The sequence below is a fragment of the Capricornis sumatraensis genome, chromosome 1 (assembly GCF_032405125.1).
Source record: "Capricornis sumatraensis isolate serow.1 chromosome 1, serow.2, whole genome shotgun sequence".
NCBI classification, from domain to species: Eukaryota; Metazoa; Chordata; class Mammalia; order Artiodactyla; family Bovidae; genus Capricornis; species Capricornis sumatraensis.
Genome location: NC_091069.1, coordinates 131,549,613 through 131,572,667, shown reverse-complemented (window position 1 = coordinate 131,572,667; position 23,055 = coordinate 131,549,613). Strand labels below are relative to the sequence as shown.

General features: G+C 35.7%; 1 protein-coding gene across 1 annotated transcript in view; it reads right to left on the bottom strand.

Annotated features, from left to right (window-relative positions):
- The window catches only part of ROBO2 (roundabout guidance receptor 2), a 652,483-nt gene that overhangs the window by 28,019 nt on the left and 601,409 nt on the right, over nt 1-23,055 (bottom strand). Inside the window, exons 19-23 of the mRNA XM_068968049.1 lie at nt 21,038-21,080; nt 19,467-19,594; nt 14,006-14,287; nt 13,488-13,613; nt 8,286-8,442 (exon numbers count right to left, since the gene is read on the bottom strand). Of these exons, the coding sequence (XP_068824150.1) occupies nt 8,286-8,442; nt 13,488-13,613; nt 14,006-14,287; nt 19,467-19,594; nt 21,038-21,080 (736 nt within the window). The remainder of the gene's footprint in view (nt 1-8,285; nt 8,443-13,487; nt 13,614-14,005; nt 14,288-19,466; nt 19,595-21,037; nt 21,081-23,055) is intronic.

The window sequence follows — 23,055 nt, the reverse complement described above, 5'->3', positions numbered from 1 at the left end:
TTAGAGAAATCAAAAATAGAATGAATATTACAAATGTATATATCTAGTCTTGATGTCCCTTACAAACCAGTAATTAGTAAATGTCCAGATGATTTCTGAATAGCTTTACTTGAGTGTCTTTCTACTTATCCTGTTTGAAAATGTATTTATCAAGAAACTATACAATGGATGCTTTATTTATAATTGCTGAAAACCTGGAAGCAACAAAGATATCTTTCAGGAGGTGAATGAATACATAACTCATGGCATATCCAGATAGTGGAATATTATTCAGTGCTAAAAAGAAATGTACTATTAAGCCATGCACAGTAAGACATGGAAGAAAATTAAATGCATATTATCAAGTGAAAGAAGTAAATCTGAAAAGACTATATACTTTATGATTCCAACTATATGATATTTTAGAAAAAGCAAAACTATGAAGACAATAAAAAGATCAGTGGTTGCCAGAGGTCAAGGGGAGGGAGGGATGAACAGACTGGGCACAAAGGATTTTTACAACAGTTAATCTATGCTGCATGATACTGCAATGATGGTATACATGCTGTTATACCTTCATCCAACTGTTCTTTGTACATCTGCACACAGAATGTACAACACCAAGAATGAACTGTAACATAAACCATGACTGTTGGGTGATAATTATGTGGCAATATAGTTTTATCAGTTTACCAAATGTACCCCTTTGGTAGGAGATGTTGATACTGGCAAAGGCTGTTAATGTATGGGGACACAAAGAATTGGAAAATTATGTATTTTTTTGCTCAGTTTTGCTGCTAAACTAAAACAGATCTAAACAATAAAGTCTATGTAAAACTCCTGAATTTATCATCCTTTTGTTTGACAATCATCTGTCAGGTAACTGGATCTTTTTACAGAGCATATAATCCAGCGGGGTAGGCTGATAAGAAGCAAATAACCAAAGATACTAAGTATTAAAGGAATAGAGCAGGGAGGTTGAAACCAGTATGGGGGTTGGGCAGGGCTATGCTGACCATCAGAAATGGAGATATTCTAAGAAACAGCTGAGTGGGCCCAGAGGAAGGGAAAATATAAAATATTCAAAGAACTCAGTTTTCTAACCGGTAAGGATTGGCAAATAAAGAAGGTTGGTTATAGATGAGGCGGGCTGTGTTATATCACAAAGTGCTTCATCAGCCCCAAGAAAGAGTTTGGAATTTTGTCTATGGGTGATGGACAGTCACTGAAAGGTTTTATACAGAATGTGATGACATTTTAACTCTTCAGCTTTCATCTCTTGTTGAGCGTACCTAAATAATCTTCTACCTCAATGAGCTGCAAACTGAAGACATTGTTTCAGAAGCCCTATATAGTGTGATAGGAATATCTCTTCTGAAATGTCTTTTACATTTTAGTATCAGGCACACTTTAATGTGTTACAAATAATAATTTTTGTATATTAGAAAATATATTCATATATTCATATTCTCATTTCTTTGATTATATAAGTAGCAATATGACCTGAAAAAAATAAATTGCTCTAAAATGATGGCATTAAAAAAATGTTTTATATACTGGAGATCACAGATTTCATTCAAAGAAGAGAATCTGTGGTTTAAAAAGTTTCACAACCTTCTATCCCAGTACCCTGCTTATTTAACTTATATGCAGAGTACATCATGAGAAATGCCAGGCTGGATGAAGCACAAGCTGGAAACAAAATTGCCAGGAGAAATATCAATAACCTCAGATATGCAGATGACACCACACTTATGGCAGAAAGTAAAGAAGAACTAAAGAGCCTCTTGATGAAAGTGAAAGATGAGAGTGAAAAGCTGCCTTAAAACTCAACATTCAGAAAACTAAGATCATGACATCTGGTCCCATCACTTCATGGCAAATAGACGGGAAAACAATAGAAACAGTGAGACTTTATTTTGCGGGGCTCCCAAATCATTGCAGATGGTGACTGCAGCCATGAAATTAAAAGACGCCTGCTCCTTGGAAGAAAAGCTATGACCAACCTAGACAGCATATTAAAAAGCAGAGACATTACTTTGCCAACAAAAGTCCATCTAGTCAAAGCTGTGGCTTTTCCAGTAGTCATGTATAGTTGTGAGAATTGGACTATAAAGAAAGCTGAGTGCTGAAGAATTGATGCTTTCTAACTGAGGTGTTGGAGAAGACTCTTGAGAGTCCCTTGGACTGCAAGGAGATCCAACCAGTCTATCCTAAAGGAAATCAGTCCTGAATATTCATTGGAAAGACTGATGCTGAAGCTGAAACTCCAATACTTTGGCCACCTGATGCGAAGAACTGACTCATTGGAAAATACCGATGCTGGGAGGGATTGGGGGCAGGAGAAGGGGACGACAGAGGATGAGATGGTTGGATGGCATCACCAGTGCAATGGACATAATTTTGAGTAGGCTCCGGGAGTTGTGCTGGACAGAGAATCCTGGCGTGCTGCAGTCCATAGGGTTGCAAAGAGTCGGACATGACTGAGTGACTGAACTGAACTGAAATGTTATATTAATTCAAACAAAAACATGTATAAGAAACCTAATTTTTAAAAAACTGCCCATTTTCAGTAGGGAATGCTCATCCTGTTATATTTCATTAATAGTTATAATTAAATTTATTCCATAAATCTTGTTACAAAATAATACAATTTCACTCTATAAACTAGTACATGGACTTTCCTTGCTTACATAGGCTATTGCCTGTGTAAGTCGTACCTGTGAGGAAAAAACATTTATATATTCAATCTTTCAAATGGAAGTAGTCAAACATCTCCTAAAATTTCCCTTATTTATAAGTAGTAAGCCATCCTTCCAATAATTTAAAGGAAACACATATATGCAGTGAACATACATATAGAATATATGAGAAGGAATGTGTGTGTGTGTATGTGTGTGTGTGTGTATATACATATAATGTGTTCAGATAGCACAGAAAAAGTTGCACTTAGTTTTACTCCACTCAGTTATTATTATTCAAATACCATCAAGCAAAGGAGAGCCTAACCATATAAATGTGATTTTTATCAATATACAATTATATTATATAATGTACTAAATGACTAAAAAATATTCTAATTGCTATTCTATTTAACTAGAATGAGCATTTATCATCAATTGTTCCAGTCTTTTCTACAAAGGTATTCTATTAATAATAGACCAGGAGTGAGCAAATTCTGTCCCTCTGTGAAACATGAGCAAAACTAAGAAAAAAGCACGGATTCATCTCGGTTGTTTGTGCAAGAAGTGGAAAATAGAGGGGGATGGGGAATACAAGAAAAGTCTAGGTGAAAAGCATGAGAGAACAGGTAAAAGAAATTTGGGACACAGTGTAAATCATACAACAGGGAGAACTGGGTATCACCTCTGAGGTACTCATGTCTCAACTCATTCCAGAACAATAGATACTTAGGTTTCCTGAGGTTTCTGAAGAAGAGCAAGAAAGTAACAGATGACTCTATGAATGTTTATGAAAACCAAACATTTTTAGCTCTATTTTTAGAGTTTCTTTCACATTCATAGATGTGTATCTTACTTGAGTGATGGAAATTCAACTTTTTCTTGCAATAACATAAAAAGACTGTGCAAATGATTCTAATGCCAATCCAAAGGTCTTTTGGCCAACCTTTCCTAGATAAGCTTTTGTTCTCTGACTTACTGTCAGTGAAATATGAGGCATCATATTATCTGTCTTGCCTGGTGAATAATGAGCAGGATGACAACAAATCAATGTTGCATGTGAACTAACTTGTGAAAAGGCCAGATACAAACACCAAATTACTAATAAAAATACAATGAAGTTCACCACCTAGAAAAGCCTGCCAATTTCTGATTGCTTGTAGCAAAACAAAGCATCAGTTTTCTACTGAATTACTATAGAATTCTTCCTACTATCCCATGATTGCATTAAAATACATTATACTTATAGCTAAGAATAATTACATTTTGATACATTTTGCCTAGCTGAGAGAGGCATATTGATGAGAGAGAACATTTACCACTGTTGATATAGTATTGAATTAACCAATTATTTTCTATTCGGGCAGTGTTTTGATAACTTCTGATATTTAATATTGTGGAGGGAAAATGGCTCAAGAAAGGCTTAGAGAGAAAATGGATGTTATCTAGATTTCCCTGGTGGCGCAGTGGATAAGAAACCAACCGCCAGTGCAGGGGACAGAGGTTAGATCCCTGGCCAGGAAGGTCCCACCCACATGCCACAGAGCAACTAAGCCCATGTGCCACAACTACTGGGCCTGAGCTCTGGAGTTCAGGAGTGGCAACTACTCCAGCCCACGCACTTGCAGACTATGTTCCCCAACAAGAGAAGCCACCTCTCTGAGAAGCGTGTGCACTGCAACAAAGAGTAGCCCTCACTTGCCGCAACTAGAGAAAGTCCGTGCAGAGCAACCAAGACCTAGCACAGCAAAAGAGAGAGAAAAAGAGGAAGAAAGAAAGAAAATTGATGATATCTAAGCTCTCAGAAACAAACACCGTAATAAAGCAAGAGACAATCTTCTCAAGATTGTGACTATCCTGGGCTAGATATATTTCCAAAATGTATCCCTCTCCATCCTGCTGCCATTGCCTTATTTTACTTCCGTATCATTTTCCTGGTATCTTCTATTCTGCTGCAATATCCCCTACGTTCTCTACCTGCCTTGGCCTCATGTCCTCCAATCCACCTTCTGTATCCAAAGATCAGAATTCCTGTAAGACATGCAAGACTTCACAACTGGCCTCATGTCACTTTCTCAGATTATCTTCTACCCTGTGCATTTGTTTCACACTCAACAAACCTCAGACAGTAGCTATCAACTGCAGAAAGATATAGACAAGCAATTAGAATGCACTGCGATGAGGATTATAATAGAGAAGCTTACTTAATAATGCAAAGTAAAGGAAAGGAGGTGACCTTAGCTAGAATAGGGTTGGATTGCAAAGGAGGAGTTGGAGAAATACTAAAGGAAAACTAATGGGACTATTCCTTTTTTTCCCCTCATCTTTTATTTCTAATTTTTGCCTCTGGCAGGGAATTTTCACTCCACCTGCACAGCAAATGCTGACATTAGTAACATTTGGTTGTAGCCATTGGTTAGCAATCAATTCTGATATGGAGACTACTTTATGTTAGGGACTTTGTTGTTGTTGTTTAGTTGCTAAGTTGTGTCTTAAGTCACAACTCTTCTGCGATCCCGTGGATTGTACTCTGTCAAATTCTGCTGTCTATGGGCTTCTCCACAAGAATATTGGAATGGGTTGCCATTTCCTTCTCCAGGGGGTCTTCCCAAACCCAGAATTGAACCCGTGTCTCCTTCTTGGCAGGCAGGTTCTTTACCACTGAGCCACCAGGAAAGAACTCATGTTAGGGACTACTACTCACTGTCTTTATCCTTTCTGCCTCTGGTTAACAGCCTGGCATCCAACAGCCACTCAACTCTGGGTACTATTATTTGTGAATAAGTGATTCAAGATTCATCTTGAAACTCAGCTTCCACAGGCCTGCCCCAGCCTTATTTGGCATACATGATCATCCCTTTCTGTATGCAAGTTATTATTTTGTACATGTGCTTAGCTAGGGCTTCTCATACTAAATTGTGTGTGTGTGATTTTTGGTTTCTACCTCCCACTACTGTGAGTATCCTGAATCAGGGATCAGATCCTCCTTATTAACTGTGTTTTTGTTTCTTTTCTTTCATATTTCTTTTTATTTATTTTTAAATTGGTAGAAAACTGCTTTACAATTTTCTGTTTGTTTTTGCCATACAACAGTGTGAATCAGTCATAATTATCTATGACACTGCTAGGTCATCACAGAGTGCCAGGCTGGGTTCCCTGTGCTATTTAGCAACTTCCCATTAACTATTTCACACATGGTAGTATATACATGTCAGTGCTACTTTCTCAATTCGGCCTACCCTCATCTTCCCCTACTGTGTCCACAAGTGCAGTCTCTACCAGGCTCATCAGTACCATTTTTCTAGATTCCATACATATGCATTAGTATATTATATCTGTTCTTCTCTTTCTGACTTACTTCACTTTGTGTAAGAGGCTTTAGGTTCATTTACCTCACTGCAAGTGTTTTTGGTTTTTTCATCTCTTCTGCTTTCCTTCCTGGCACTGGGTTTAATAGTTCTTATATATTTGAAAAAAAAAATGTGTGATGAGTAAGTTCTCTATTATGAGATATTAAAACAATAAAATGAAATCTACATAGCAACATAAGAAGTACAATCGCTGAATCCTTGATTGTCAGAAATAAAAGCGATTAAAAACAGAAAGGTGACTTCTAAAGTTTTTGTTGTTTGTATTTCAAGAAAACTTTAAATCTGCATAAGTCAAATCAAGACATAAAAAATTCCATAAAAGCTTCTGTAAATTATTCAGTGTTTATATCATGAATAACAGAGTATAAATATAGAAAATATTCAAAAATATTTTTTCAGTATTATAAGATTTTCACATCAGAAAATACAAAACTGTAAATAATATAACAAGAAATCATTTCAGATATAATAATTGCGATACCAAATTACTTACAAGTTTTATGTTATCTGAGTTTAAGACTTTATAAATGTTTAACAGCATTACTTTTCTCTCCTCAGTTTATCAGTTCAATTTTATTATTTTCTAACTACAGCCTTTAAAATGCATATTTATAAGCCCTGTAATAATATTTTCTTGTGAAATGCACATCTCTGTTCCCTGCTCTCCTGCCCAGGAATTGTGTGACACTAACATAATTTGTTATTGATATATGTTATATAAGATCATGTACATACAAGTTTTATTCTTAAAATAGAGAAAAGGGTATGTTTTTAACTTCCTATTTCAGATGTGAACTTTTAAAAACAAGTAAAATAAAAATGATATGCTCTTATATGGGAACTGTAATCTCATGGAAGCAAATGAAGCCTTTTGGAGGGAAAGAAAGATACAGAGAAAAAATATGGAGGTATGATTATGTATGGGGTTCCCTGGTGGCTCAGTGGTAAAGAATCCACCTGTCCATGTAGGAATGCAGGTTCCATCCCTGGGTCAGGAAGATCCCTTGAAGAAGGAAATATCAACGTACTCCAGGACTTTTGTCTGGGAAATCCCATGGACAGAGAAGCCTAGTGGGCTACAGTCCATGGGGGTCGCAAAAAACAGTTGGACATGACTTAGACACTAAACAACAAAGCTTATGTATATAGTTATATGCATGTCCATCGACCTGTGTATATAATGCATAGATATATATGCATAGATATATGCATATATATATATAATGTAACTTTAAAAAAAGGCAAATGAAGTCTTTTTCAGGAAGCAAATGTGATAGAAAAATTTCTACTTAGGAAAATTAATCTGGAAACCTCAAAGACAACAATAGTATAAAAAGAAAAGGAGATGGAGAAAAAAATTACAAGCATGTGCACAAGATCGTTAAGCAAAACAAGAGAGAAAATAAAACCATTGTTTAAATAAACAGATATTTTAATGCCTAAATACTTCTAAATAAAGGAAAACTTGGAAAAAACTGCCTCTATTCTCTACTTTGCAGTTTCAGTCAAAAGCAATGGGTGACCTAAGAACTATGAAGAAAATGGAGCACTTAGAATTAGGAAAGAGTATCAACATTTTTCTACCTTAAAATCAATTAACACTTCAACAGAGGAAAACAAACTAACACTTGTGAGATGTTTGGGAAAGAATAAGGAAACTGGTCACATTTAAAGACCCTTGAAGGAAATTTTCTACCTTAAAAAAGGTTTGTTACAGAGTGTGCATTGACTTGAACCTCTCTTATTGTTCAGACTCCTAAAGTCCCATCAAAGCTGATGATTAAAGTTCTACACACTGGCCAGATCCCTACAATTATCCCATTGTGATGGAGCTCAACAGCGGGCTCCCTGCTATGGCCAGACATCAAGTCATTAGAGAAATGCGAGGGATGATGAAGAAGGTTATTTTAATTTCCTTTTCAGCCCTTCTCAGGAGTGCCTCTTTAGTTCACAGAGCTCTGGGTTACTTGCTTTCAAACTAACAAGCAATATTATAAATGGAGGCTGCATTATCATGATTGCAGACAATCTAAGGCACTTGACGGCCAAGGATTCGAGGTCCTCAATATGTGCCGTGTTGTATTTATCAGCTAAAAATACATAGATGCAGCAAACAATAAAAGGGGAGGGGGACAAGGAAAGGCTGGCAAGGAGGCGGGGAAAACAGTAAGAGAACACAGCATCAAGACAAAAATGCATGAAAGAGACAGCAGTATAGCCCTGGTCACTTTGTTGGAAGATGAAACATTTTTACCCATTTTCTTGCTGCTCCACTGCATAGTGTTCCAGCTCTGTGCCCGGAAGAGGCTGGACCGGGGGAGGAGGTAGTGGAACATTGGCCCAGGTCGGTCCATTGTTTTTCTGTGGTTTAGAAGAGTTTTTATTTTTCTTCTTTTTTCCACCTTTCCCACCTGAAAGTAATAATATATTTATTCAGACATACTGAATATCAGAAGAAACGGAGTACATCAGATGGGAAGATGCATTTCTGTTTTCAAAACACCACAATCCGTATGTTACAGTTGTTAAAAGCTATAAACAATGAAATGATATGATCAGGAAAACATTTTTATAAATCACTCAAAATGATATTGTTTCTTTCACAATGCATTAGTTGCAGAGCTGAATACACAAAAAACATGGATGCAGCGGCAAAAGCACATGTATTGACTTATTCACATTTGCTGCCTCCACGTTTTCATTGTTAGACGAAATAATGGGCCATAACAAATTCTTTAAAATGTCAGATTTTAGTGCGTTTATAATGCTCTTTTGCATAATCCGTCTCAGTGGAAAAAATCAGTGTCTAAGGATACAGGCTAAACTTTTTCATTAGAATTTACTCAATTTAATTAATCCAGGAGAGTAACAGTTTTATCTCAAAAGTAACTTATAAAAATCAATCAACTACAATCTAGAGGATACTTGTAAATCTTTCACAATGATATGTTTTATAGAATTTTTAACTAATGAATGGCACAATTATTTTTTGCATATAGTGAGTGGTTCCCAGATGTCTAAGTATAACATATCTTAAAATACCAAATATGGGGAAAATTAATGGAAATATAGTAATCAATTTCAGTATTATTATAATACAAATGAATTCATGCACAAAATATGAGCAGAAAGTAACTTGGCAGCATATGAGCCATATCTGGGATTACCAGAGCTTAATGAAATATAAAGTTTTTCATTTGTTCAATGAAGTACTTTTTACTGCTCCAAATTAAGTACATCAAGTTTCTTCCTAAATGGACCACAGCTGGATGCAGAAATGTGTACTGCTTGAGCAAAAGATACTTTAGGGGAATGTAGGTAACTTCTGTCATTCCTACGGCAGTCAATGGCTATATATATATTTTTTTAAATGGTGTTGACCCCTTGAACTATATCTTTCTGGAACCAAAAGTTATGAGTATCAAATATTCATAGCAGGACTATCTAACAATAGAGATATCACTAGAAATTTGCCTCAACTCTATTCTTCTATCAATTAACCAGCATCAGCCAATTCAGAAAATGATGCAATTTAACAATAACTTTGAGTGCCAGAAAGCAATGAAACTATAAACTAGATATATACCCTATTGCTAAATATGAAATTGTGTCTGTTTTCTAGGTCATGTGCACATATACACATACAGAAAAGAGCATCTCTGAAAACTAAGTGCTTTCACCCTTCCTTTCACTTTTTATCTTTGGCAGAAAAAGTATTAAGAGAAAGGAGAGCAGGTAACTTCTAGTTTGAGAATAAGAGTTGAATCTCTGGGCTTGAAACTAGTTTCTCATTTACTTAATAAGTTACTCAATAGATATCACCTCAATTTCCACACATAAAAAAGACATAAAGTGACTACTTGTTTGGGTTATTTTGAGTATTATGAGATAAAATATAAAGGATTCACAATGCACAGAATGTTCAATAAATGGCAGTCATTCCCAACTCTCTTCCATCTCCTCCAGCTCAGCACAAACTCAAGTCTGCCTGTTTACAAAGCCATTCCACACCTAACTCCTCCAGCCCCATTGAGAATCCCAGAAATAGTCTGATGCTTAGGATAAAAATAATCAACCTAATTGATTAAAGTTTGTAATTTTTGTGTTTACGGTAGGTGAGCCTTAATCCTTTGTCTCTTTGTTATTTGGTGGATAACCCACCAAAGTCATAAACAAAGATTGTATCTTTCTTGGTATTTTCAGAACTATGTCTCACTACTTAGAAGAACAGGGTGGGCATGTATTCTTTGTAGTTTTTCCCTGTTGTACCTCTTATTCCTTATATATTTACATGTGGACCTTTTTTTTTTTCCACTTTTTATAGCACTTTTAGAACTGTCATATGATCTCCACCAGACCTGAGTGACACAAATAGGGAAGTTTTTACATCTCCATTTTATAGATGGGGAAATAGAGGTTCTTTCTACATTTGTGCATATTCACATAGTAAAAGCACAAACAATTTACAATGCAGTAGCTTTAGTGGAAATTACAATTTCTGCAGCTCTGAACCCAGCTCTGTTGAAATTCTTCTCCAAGGTCAAGAAAGCCATTACCACCTCTTACTGACAACTGACTTAAAATTGTGCTGGGGAAGCAGAGCTGATTCACAGAGGGAATTTGTGAGGCTCTCCATCCAATGTCCACTTTCCCCTCTTTGGGGGAAATTTCTGCTTTCTCATTGTGGGTACTTTTGGTAAGACTATCGATCAGCATGCTTTGTCTTCTCTAGAAAGAGGTAAGAGGTGGGTGCTGAGCATAATAGTGCCGTATGATACAAGCTAAGGAAATTAAATTCTCTGAGATCCATATCTTGGGCTAAGTGAACCCAGTTTGTTGCTATTACTTGCAACCTAAGATCCTCAAGCATTATAAGGTGAGAACTGTCTGCATTATGTATTTAGTCATCACATATTTTGATGACTTGCAGACATATTTGACCCATTTCTCTTCAAGTGAAAATGTAAATATTCGAATTTACATTTGTTTATGCTGAACAAATGATTTCTATGTAAAGAAAATTGTGAAAACAGCTTATTTTCAAATTAAATTTAGTCTTTTAAAAATACTAGTATATAAAAATATTTAGTTATTACTACTGATGCTTGAAGAAGGAAATGGCAACCCACTCTGGTAATCTTGCCTGGAGACTCCCAGGGACTGAGGAGCCTGGCAGGTTACAGTGCATGGGGTTGCAAGAGTCAGACACGACTGAGTGACTAAGCACACACATACTACTGCTGCTGCTGCTGCTAAGTCGCTTCAGTCGTGTCCGACTCTTTGTGACCCCATGGACTGTAGCCTGTCAGGCTCCTCAGTCCATGGGAGTCTCCAGGAAAGAACTTTGGAGGGGGTGGCCATTTTTCTCCTCCAGTGGAATATTCCCGACCCAGGAATTGAACCTGTGTTTCCTGAAGCTCCTGCACTGCAGGCATAGTCTTTACTGCTGAGCTACTGGGGAAGCCCTATTACTATTGATATTGTGCTATATATTCGTGCATATATATAAAATTATGATTACAGAGATTATTTTGAAAAAAAATTGAGTTTTATATTTTTAATGGTTGGTCTTTTTAAGAGGAGTGCTAAGAAATTATATATTGAATAAATTATTATATGAGTGCTTCAAAGAGTGAGAAATTCACTCAATTCAGGAATGTACAATTTTGTTTATTACCATGATTATTTTAAACTGGTTTCATTAACACTGTGCACAAATTAAGAAAATCTTATGAGTCAATATCCATAGGGCAGTTTGATCTTAAATGTAAGCTTTAGAATACATATCAATGATTATAAGAATAAAAAGAACTCTAATATTAAATTCAATTTGACTAAACTAAGAAGAGAACAATCATGTCAGTCTTGTCTCTTAAAGAAAGCTTTCTATCACCAATTTAAGTAATTTTGTATTCAAATGTAGATGAAGTAGTTAATATAAATCTTAGTATATATAAATGTCACTCAAGAGATTAATGGATTCAAAAATGTAGTAAGCACTATTGTGAATCATATTCTTCTTAGAATTACTCAAAAGGTAACTTTTAAGACTCAATGGTAATCAACATATAAGAATATTTAATGACGGTTACACAAAAGGTCTTTTACAATCTATGACTTATAGTATATAGACTTCTAAAATATATATATTGATTGAGACTTGGCATATTTTGAATGATATAAGCTAGAATAAATTAATTTTTAAATTATTCAGTACAATTATAGGACTCACCATAAATAAATGATAGTACAAATGACATTTAAGGTTATTCAAAAAAATTCCTTTATATTACCAGGCCATTTAAATTTGTAACAGATGTTTAAAATTTTCTGGATTCTATAATATATCCAATTCTACCAATAGGTAAGGAGAGCAAATGGCTCATTTTGGAGAGAAGAGAGAACATTAACATGTTCAGACTGAAAGGTTTCTATCTCTTAAGGAAAGATCATTTAGTAAATGTTACCCTAATGATATAAAAGAGTTAACTGTTTATGGCCTTGATACCTCATAACCTATGACATATCTCAATACACTATAATCTTACACTAAGTAACTGAGGTTAAAAAACTTCATAAAAACAAACAGACTATCAATAGTATAAAATAAAAGAAAATAAAGTCCTGGTATCAATTAGAAATGCACAGAGAAAGGCATCAGTCATACACAATGTATAAATTAGAATGTCTACAAGGATCTCCTCATTTTAGAGATGAGGATCCTTGGGCCAACAGATCACTGATATTCATTATGATAGGTACATATTTCTTTCCAGTAAAATGTGTTTTTCCCTACATGTGCTATTTAATGCTTGCATTATGGATTGTTAGTTCAGCTAATGCATCTTGAATATATATTAAAATTTACAGTATAAAAAATTACCAATATAAAAAACTGAGTTTTTTTAAGAAATTAAATGTAAAGAATAGTGTCCCATATTAACATTCCTGTTTAGCATGGTATCAGGATCTTACTCTAAATAATATCATCAATACATAACACAATATTTTGGAAAACTTGTCCAAAAATAGGAAGTCACATCACCAGACTCTTAATATTATGAACAATTTCCAAAATCATTTGCATTTTAGTTGAATCTGGTGTCCATGCCATGGAGCTGATTTTCCTACGTCATCATTTTATTGCAAAGTTCTCTTGACTCTTAAGTGGGGTTCAAGGCAGATCAAACTCATCTACTCCTTAATAATCAATATTTAATAAAATGGCACTATCTTTCAGTAAATACAACCTTGTACAATAATACATAAAGGCTGATGATGAATTTTACCCTCCTCCACCCCCCAAACTTGATTTCATTAGGATAAACTCCTACTGTCATTTGAGAGATAAATGTCTGACAGTGAGTTGTGAGCCAGTACTTCTTCATGAGTGTTAGGAACACAGGTCATATGCTGGTGACAAACAAATATTTCTCCTTACTTTGATGAGACCAACCTGAGAGACTGCCACTCCTCTCTGAGCTGTTGTGAGAGCTGGTGGTGCTGAAATCCTGTGACTGGTTGTGTGGCATTCTATTAGACAATCCCTCAGCCAATCGGTAGTCAGGGATGTAAAGTAAGGCTAAGGGTTAAAGGGCAGAGGTCATAGTGGCATCATGTGATTAGTTCACAGCACAAGCCCATGCAGAACATGCAGTTAGCAATTCAGAAGCAGATGTCGTAGGACAGTGGAGGAATGTTTTGTCTATCCTGCCTAATGGAGGTCGAGATGGATTACTGATCACTATTGAATAAAGAGCTAAAGGATGAAACCAATTGGTGTTGCTGTGTGGTGATAGCAACAGTGGTGGCGGTGGCGGGGACTGTGCAAGGTACTGAATACATGCCAGTGTATTTTTTTAGTTTAGGTAGTGAACCTGGTGATGAATGACTAAACCGAACAACAAATACTACTTTCTATCTCATGCAAAATGATATGAAAATAACTCTTCTGGAAGTAAGAACTGGACTTACCATTGTTACCTTTGTTCTGATCGGGTAGAGAATAACCAAATCCCATCAGGTCTGTTTTTTGCTGAATTGAGCTTTTCCACTGTGGATCAGGCAGATCGACGGCCAATTCATGTATGCTATTGGAATGCAATATCTGTGTCGTGGCATATGGGGTAGCCTGTGTTATTTGGCTGGAACTATTGTAAGTGGTTTTGGTTGTGAAGTCAATGCTGCTATAAATGGCTCCATCTGAGAGCATCGTTGCCGTTTTATCCCCTTGGCCTGGAACTGGTGGCAGCACATCTGTGGTGAACATAGGGAAATGAAACAATTTAATGATGCACAGGAAGCCCAAAACTATCAGGACTGAAGATGAAAAATAAATGTGTCATGCCGCACGTTTGCATTTCAGCTGAGATGGGCTTCATGAGCCAATGAAGGGTAGATGATGTACAACCGTCGCCAAGCTATCAGCCTTGGTGACAGGCAGGCCTACCGCTCGTCCTTCACGTCTCACTGCTTAACACACCCTATCCCCCATTTTCTTCAACCATGAATGAGAAATTTAGTGTATTTCACTGCTGAAAAAATGCTTTCAGTTGTTCATTCTGGTTTAGAATCCATGAAATTGTTAGCTCGTTACAGAAGCAATGGCAAAAGTGAATCTACAAATCATGGATGAAAAGCATCTTTTTCCACTTTATCCCAAGAGACATGGAAAATAGCTGCTGAAATAGATGCAAAAGTTTCCAAAATTACACTCTCCAAACTATGAGGCACTTTTTACTGAAGTTTCTACTTGCTGTTTATCTGAATTGATTTCACAGCTCCAGAAATGGAGTGTAACTGATGGTAGCAATTTTTTTTTTTCTTGGATAACAAAGGAAGATTTTCATGAATAAGTCATTTTCACAATACAGCAGGATTTAACTACAGAAAAAGCAATCTGAGTGATCATAGAGTTTAATTTATGCTACCAAATCTTAGAAGTGGAGAATTATAGTTTCAAGTTGTAATACAGCAAGAGTAAAATTAAACTTCAGGAAAAACACTGAATATCAATCAGTACATTTATCACTTTGGTGTGCTAAATTATCTTTACATGATGTTTCTAAATTTACAACTGCCACCTCTCTCCTAAGCACTTATTTGCCTTCTCAGAATGAAGACAATAGAATCTAAAAATATATAAAAACAAACAAAAAAACCCCTTACTAATACTCTTTTTAATCATGTAGAGTTAAAAGTGAATATATATTATGCAACTTAATAATTGATGTTCTGACAGTCACATTTCACAGGACATGAGTTTATCAACCCTCTTCATTTCATTATGGAAAATTTTCAGCTAGTTATAGTACTGTAACAATAAACCAAATGATCTCAGTAACAAAACCAGCTTATCATCACAAGGAGAAAACTGAAGTAGTTAAAATATCCTAAAGCTTTTAGATTCTATGATATCTAACAGCACTTGAAATAAGGATTCTTGTAAAAATATTAATTTTGCTTTTGCATTTTACAAAAGCTAAAAATGATCTTCTTTAGCAACAGTAACAAGACATTTAAGATGCATTTTATACACCATAATCACACACTGTAGGTTCTTTCTGAAGGTTCTGAAGTCTGAAATTCCAACCCATTTTACAAGTATATATGTACCTTTTAAATAACTATTTTAAATAGTTAAACATGTTCATATTTATAATACTTCATCAAGTTGTGTAAGTAAGCACATTGTTTTCAGATTCAGAATTTTATAACTACTTTCTTGCCTTTCTTGTTTTTAACTGTAAACTGATTAGGAAATTTGATGACAAAGATATATATGTTTCATTCTAAAGCATCGGGTCAGTATCATTTTTATTCTCTGAGATGCTTGATATTTAATAATATACCAAAATTGTGAAAGTAGGTCCTTCACTCTAGGGAAGTTTTTTGAGTTTTGCTTCTGCCCCCTCTACCATGTCTTTCACTGATGAACTGGACAGATACCCTCTTCAACACTGACCCCAACTTCCCAGCATCTTGAATATGAGGTTCTCCAAAGCTTTGGATTTAGATTGTGAGTTACTGCCAGTTTTTGAAATGGTTGTGTGTTCACATGTTTGAAAATGGAAAAAAAAATACCGTATGAAAATCTAATCCTTCATATTCTATGCCAACTAAATCTATGGTTCTAGAAATAGAATCTCTCTCAGCTGGATGAAATGAGTCTTCAGTTCTAAGTGCTTCTATATTGATTTGGGGGCTGCATATTTCCTTCAAATGTTATTTGCTCACTCGTACATTTTCAAAAAATAAATTGAATTATGTCCCAACATTAAAATACTAGAGGCTTATACATTACTACTTGCATGTGGGGAATTATCCTATAACATCAGATGATTTGGAACTCTGGGCCAGTCTTCCTCCCAGGAGCCTGGACTTGAATAGGTGCTGCCATCTTTAGACAGGACTTTTCATTTTGCATTCTACACAGTCCACATCTACCCCTTCTTGATACTTTAGGTTATCTGACTGGCATTTGTTAATGTTTGTGTCTGAAACTTATGATTTATAGAAACCCTTCTCTCTAGTCAGAATTACTCATGATTTCATTCTTCAGTTTTTCAGCACCCTAGTTACACATGCATTTCTTTTTGCCTGGAATAATTACTTCCATGAGTGATTGTGTTCTTCACTGTATTTTAAGTTACTTGAGGACAGAGTAGCTTGGATTTATGTCTGTTTTTCCATAGCTCCTCATCTAGTGTTTTGTAAAGAGTAAGTACTTAGTGAATAATTAAAGGGCATTTTTATAGTTTGTATTGTCAAAATGAATACATGTGATTATTAGTAACTTGATTATTCAAAATAGTATTTTCATTACCTTTAAGCATGCATTAATAAACATTTTTAAAGGAAAAAAATGTCAGTATCCATGGTTATTCCTCTAAGTGTACTTGGTAATACAATCATACATGTGAATCCTACCTTAAGAATTGCAGAGTGGTGTAAATAAAAGAATATAGGCTTTAAAATCTGTTAGATCTGGATTCTACACATAGATCTCCAATTATTCACCTTGATAAACTTTAGTTTCTTGACCTCTAAGTTAGAAATATGATTATCTATGTCTTACACTTACTACATTTATTGTGCTAAGGAAATGGAATTGGCAAAATGTCCTGTCTTTTTAGTAAATCCTTAAAATGCTTATCACACTGAAAAGAGATACAGTTAACTCTGCAAAAACTTTGTCACGGCCTTGAGAGCGACCTGTAAAATATTTTCATGTCCTGAAAATGAAGTGGAAATGGAAAAAAAAAAAACAAAAAACCTTGAAAATCTTCGTAAGTATCCTTTGGCTAAATTAAATTGAGATATTTTAGAATGTTAATCTAATCTGCTAGAAACTGAAAAAAAACCCCACTTTCTCCATCTTTGTGTATTTATTTCTTGATATAAAGATAGAATGGTGTGTTATTCCAATATAAGAAAAAAGGCAGCTATTCCTTGATTGATAAAAGCTTTATGAACGGAATTTCAAAATCAGTGGGCAGGGCAGGGAGGAATGTTTTGATTTCATGATAAAACTATGCTTGGGCATATAACTATCCAAGGTAAAGTAACACCTATAATTGCAGGGCTCAGAATTCTGACATCTAGGGGAGGCAGCCACTTTCAGAGAGTCTGGGCAACTGAGAATCTAAATAGGGTGGACTGAATTACAGAGGGTAAGTAAGATGCTGAGTAGTCATACAACTTACGGGAGGGAGGGCCCCCTTTTTCAGTTAGTACTGAATACAATGCAGAGTTGTGTAATAATTAGTAACTTTATTATTTAAAATACCATTTTAAATATATCTAAACATTCATTGGTCTTACATTCATAAAGAGAAAAGGCCAATATCCATGACTGTATTCTAAGTCAATATGTTTACACACTTATACATGTGAAATCCACCACTGAGATTTACAGTAAACCCAGAATACTTAGCTTAGTCCTGGGTCTCCTACATTAGTTCTTCCTAGAAGTACAGAAATCCTTCAGTGGATTCACATAAACTTTCTTAGATTACAGCACTATTCTCCTAATTAATCACCCAAATTTTTCAATCTATCTCTGTCCTCCACCCAGTAGCTAGATGGATGATTTAGAACAGCACTTACATTCTAAAATTCTCCTTTTAAAGTCCATTAATGGCTTCTAATCATCCTCTAACAAAGTTTAAAGGTTTTGTGTGGCTTAGAAAACCCTCCTTCTGTATTTCTTAGCACTTTTTTGCCTTGCAATTGATACTCAAGTCATTAGGAAATTCATTCATTTCTTAAAGAGGTCAATGTTTCCCTTACTTTCTGAACCTTAAGACACAGTAAATTTCTTCTCTACACACTTTCTACACACATGTGACTCCCTACCGTTCCTTCATGTATCAGCCTAAATAATACTCCATGCATAGCACCTTCCTCCTCCAGGAGACAGCTCTTTCATGTGGGGTACTGGCAAGGTACCAGTCCATTTGCTGTCTGCACAATCTCATGCCAATGGAAAGCTCATGTATCAGCTGCACTAAATACTGGGGCCTGAGACTTTTCCAGTCCCATCTTTCTCTAAACCCATTGCTCTCCTAATGATTAGATGAAAAGGTAGAGAGGGGAAGTGGTGATTTTCATAATAAGTCCAATTCTGTTTTCTTTATAAAGACCTATGGAGAGGACTCTAGTATCGAATTTTGAAGACCTTAGCATGTCAGCTACTTAGAATGTTTTTGTCTTTTATTTGGGGTACAAATGATCAATTGTAGAATTACAGAAAAGCTGTCAACATGTTGTTATACGTATTTAAGTGTCTACCTCTTATATGATGTTTTTACTGTCTGCCACAGGGCCAGGTCCACAGGAAACACTCAGTAAATATATACTGAATGATAATCAGAGAAGTAAAATGACTGGTTCTAAATCATAAGCCCTGTTTGGCTGTATAGTTCCTGATTCAGTAACCATGTACTGTGCTCAGTCACTCAGTCATTTGGACACTTTGCGACCCCATGGACAATAGCCCACCAGGCTCCTCTGTCCATGAAGTTTTCCAGGCAAGAATAATGGAGAGGGTTGCCATTTCCTTCTACAGGGGATCTTCCCAACCCAAGGACTGAACCCAAGTCTCTTGCATCTCCTGCACTGGCAGGCAGATTCTTTACCACTGTGCCACCTGGGAAACCCTTAATCATGTACTAAGAGTATGAAGAACAAAATGCATTATGAATAGTTATCTTCTTGGTTAGTAATAACATCCTTAAATGCTCAGTTTTACTCAAGGTAATAGATAGCACAGCTTTATAAGAAAATATTTAGCAAATGTACAGTACTATGAATAAATGTACTTCACTAAATTCACTTATGGAAGAAAATACTTTTGGGTATGCCTTTTTCAAAACATCCAGGAAAGCCAAGAAAACAAATCACAAATGACAGAATTTTGAAAAACACAACTTACCTCCACGCCCAAAGTTCGAAATCTCATTTGGGCCACTATTGCTATTGTTTACTGGCAAGCTCGTGGCTGGCCATGAGTCAGCAAGCCATGGATAATTGGGATCACCAGCATTTAGAAGACCTGGGCGGCTAAAACAGGAATTAAGTAGAAATCAGTCCATGGAACTCCATGAGAGATTTGCACATCTGTCTCATGAACTACAGTGGATTAAAGAATTTAAGATTTTAATTCACTTTCAAATGAAAATCTGGAGGCTCTCAAGAATTAAGCAACTTTGGCAATTCACTAAGGCTCTGTATAGATCATCCCTGTCAATGGAAGCAGAAGAGTCCTGCCTGGGATTCTGCTGACATCCAAATGAATTCAGTTGTCTTCCCTGAAACTGGTAGCAACTGGTAACATAGCAGCATCCTGAAACAAGATCTAATGATAAATTGGCACCTCAAGGGAACAACTGCTCAGAATGATGGCTTAGTATCAGCCATTTCCAGGACTTTGGGCTATTGCTCCTTCAATTCCTGCAGCTCCCGTATTTATCTGTCCCCTATAGGCTGTAACCCCTGTTATGAGCCCTCATGGTTGATTTAGAGGCAAGGAACTTAAGGGAAATAAATGAAGAGTATTTATACTGTTCCATCAATAGTACATTTTCAGGTTCTCTAAATTTAAAGTGTTAAGAGAATATGAAAGCATTTTAGGGTGATAAAAGATCCACTGAGGTCTGATCCAGTATGTGCGTATCGTCTATGAAGAAAACTTCTTTTGCATCATATTCAACAAAGAATTCCTATCTTTAATGTAAAAGTGGGATTCTGATCCCTTTCCAGATTATTACCATACTTAAAAAGATATAGCAACATCTATAATCATTGTACTTATTTTTTTTTTCCCCTGATAGACCCTTGGTGTTACAATCCTTAAGAGAAACACGTGTTTCTATGGAAACTGCAAGAAGAAGATCCACTGCTTTCTGGCTACATCCACCAGCTCTCATTAGACCTAATCTCTTTTTGCTAAAATATTGATTAAATGGGAGAGTGGAAGTTATTGCCAGAGCCTAATTACAATCTCCATATCAGCAAAGGGAAAATAGATGAGGATATATGGGTTTGTTATCAGTTTTTATCAATTTCAGTTGAGTATCCAAAGTTGTGGAATCCAGTCCTATCAATCTACAGCCTATTCATCATCTATGAATCATTTACTTTGTGATCGATTATATGTAATTGCTCAGTCACAGCAATTTGGTGGGAACCAATAAGGAGCCTTAAACAACAGCAACTTCATTTGCTAATGTCTAATTAATGCAATAAACATCCTGCTAACAAATGAACACATTCCTTGTGATATTTACTACTAATTTCTTCAGGGGCATCTGGGAGATATGAAACATCTGGACTTGATTCCTCTAAAGTGCACAACAGATAGATCATTAAACCTTGTTGTAAGCTGTTTAATTCCTTCTAGAATTCTCAGACTTCTAAGTGATCGTTTATTACAATAATTGCCTTTTACTATGTAGTTTCCTCAGTCCTGATTAAAAATAAAAATAAAAAATCTCCTTGGTATACCTTCCATTGCTCATTAGTCCTCCATCTCCTCTTTGAAATGTAACTGTAAAAGAAAAAAAAAAAAAGAAACACACACAAGTAGTCAATATTAATTACAATTAACAACAACTACATATTGGCCCTTCGTTTAGAGCTGAAGCCTCTGGGAATTATAGCAAAATATAATTAACATAATTGCACAGATAGTAAGAAGCAGTGGTTTGGCCTAAAGCAAAGCCATCATTTGTTCCAACTTTAATGAGACATCTAAAAATTCTCAGGCCAAACACACGATTAAGTCAAAGGGGCAATTTTTATTTGTATGTCAGTTGGTACATATATGGTACTGGAAGATTGACATGCATTAACAAAGAATTATCACATCATGACTTTTAATGCTAATATACAGGTGTCCTAATTAGAGGGCATAATGCAAACTGCACATAATAGAAAGTGAAACAGGATAGTTCAAACAGGTAATATCCTTCTAATAAAACCAGTGAAACAGGTACAGATTGATAATCTATTCTTCTTCATCACAGGTCCTTTTAGGGACACTGAGAAGCACTATGAGTTGAAATACTATAATTACTGTATAATAGACGTGAACTGTAGTGAATAGAGAATATATAATGTATTGAACGCTTTGTTTCATTTTCCAATCCTTACAAAAATGAAATTTTGAACTTATTGAATATATTCCCATTGTATGTAATGATTATACAACTTAAGTCCTTTTTAAAACTATGGAGCATATTAGCAACACCAAAAAGCATCCAGTAAAGCTACAGCTGGAGAACCCACTCCCTCTGGTCACTAGATTTCATTCCACAAAGCTAACAACATGAAAGCGGGTGTCAAGGATTGGCAAAGAAGATAAGTATCAGTTTGGGTCCATCATCTCTTATCCACAATCTCTGCAGCTAAGTTTGGAATTAAAATGCTTCAGATCTGAAATAGGTAATAAGATGCACATTGCAGAGAGGGTCTGAGACAGCAACTATATTCAAAATGATTAGTTTTGCAATGAGATGTGAATATTCACAATTAGTGGAACAAAGTCTATACATGACTTTATATTATTTGAGGTCAAATTTTGCCACTAAATTACTTAACTAGAAAATCATTGGGAAAAATTTGGTGTTTAGAAGTTTATGGACTGCACAATTGCAATTCTGACAAAATTAATATGCATCAGCTAAACTAGTCCCTGGGGATGAAGGAAAAAATACCATTTCACAGCTGTGAATTCAACACATCCCATCTTTGGAAGACACTGATTATATTTACTATGATTACTTGGTGAGCAAAAGTGAAAATAAAATTTTATGAATTGATTCAGATTTTTAATGAACTTGCTTTTTAAAGTATACACTTAGTAAATACTTTCTCATTTGGATAATCTCATAATTCACCTGTTTCTTAAGTTTGAGCTAATAAGTACGATCACTTTTTAGATTTTATAAATTTCTAAATGTAGTTCCCCAGTCCTCTCCCTAAGGTTGTCTAATAACATATCTATTCAGTTCAGTTCAGTTGCTCAGTCATGTCTGACTCTTTGTGACCCCACGCACTGCAGCACACCAGGTTTCCCTGTCCATCACCAACTCCTGGACCTTACTCAAACTCATATCCATAGACTCAGTGATACCATCCAACCATCTCATCCTCTGTAGTCCCCTTTTCTTCCCGCCTGAAATCTTTCCCAGCATTTGAGTCTTTTCTAATAACCAGTCAGTGATTCCCATCAGGTGGCCAAATATTGGAGTTTCAGCTTCAGCATCAGTCCTTCCAATGAACACCCAGGACTGATCTCCTTTAGGACTGATTGGTTTGATCTCCTTGCAGTCCAAGGGACTCTCAAGAGTGTTCTCCAACATCACATTTCGAAAGCATCAATTCTTCGGCGCTCAGTTTTCTTTTTAGTCCAACTCTCACATCCATACATGACCACTGGAAAAATCATAGCATTTACTAGATGGACTTTGTTGGCAAAGTAATGTATTTGCTTTTCAATATGCTGTCTAGGTTGGTCATAG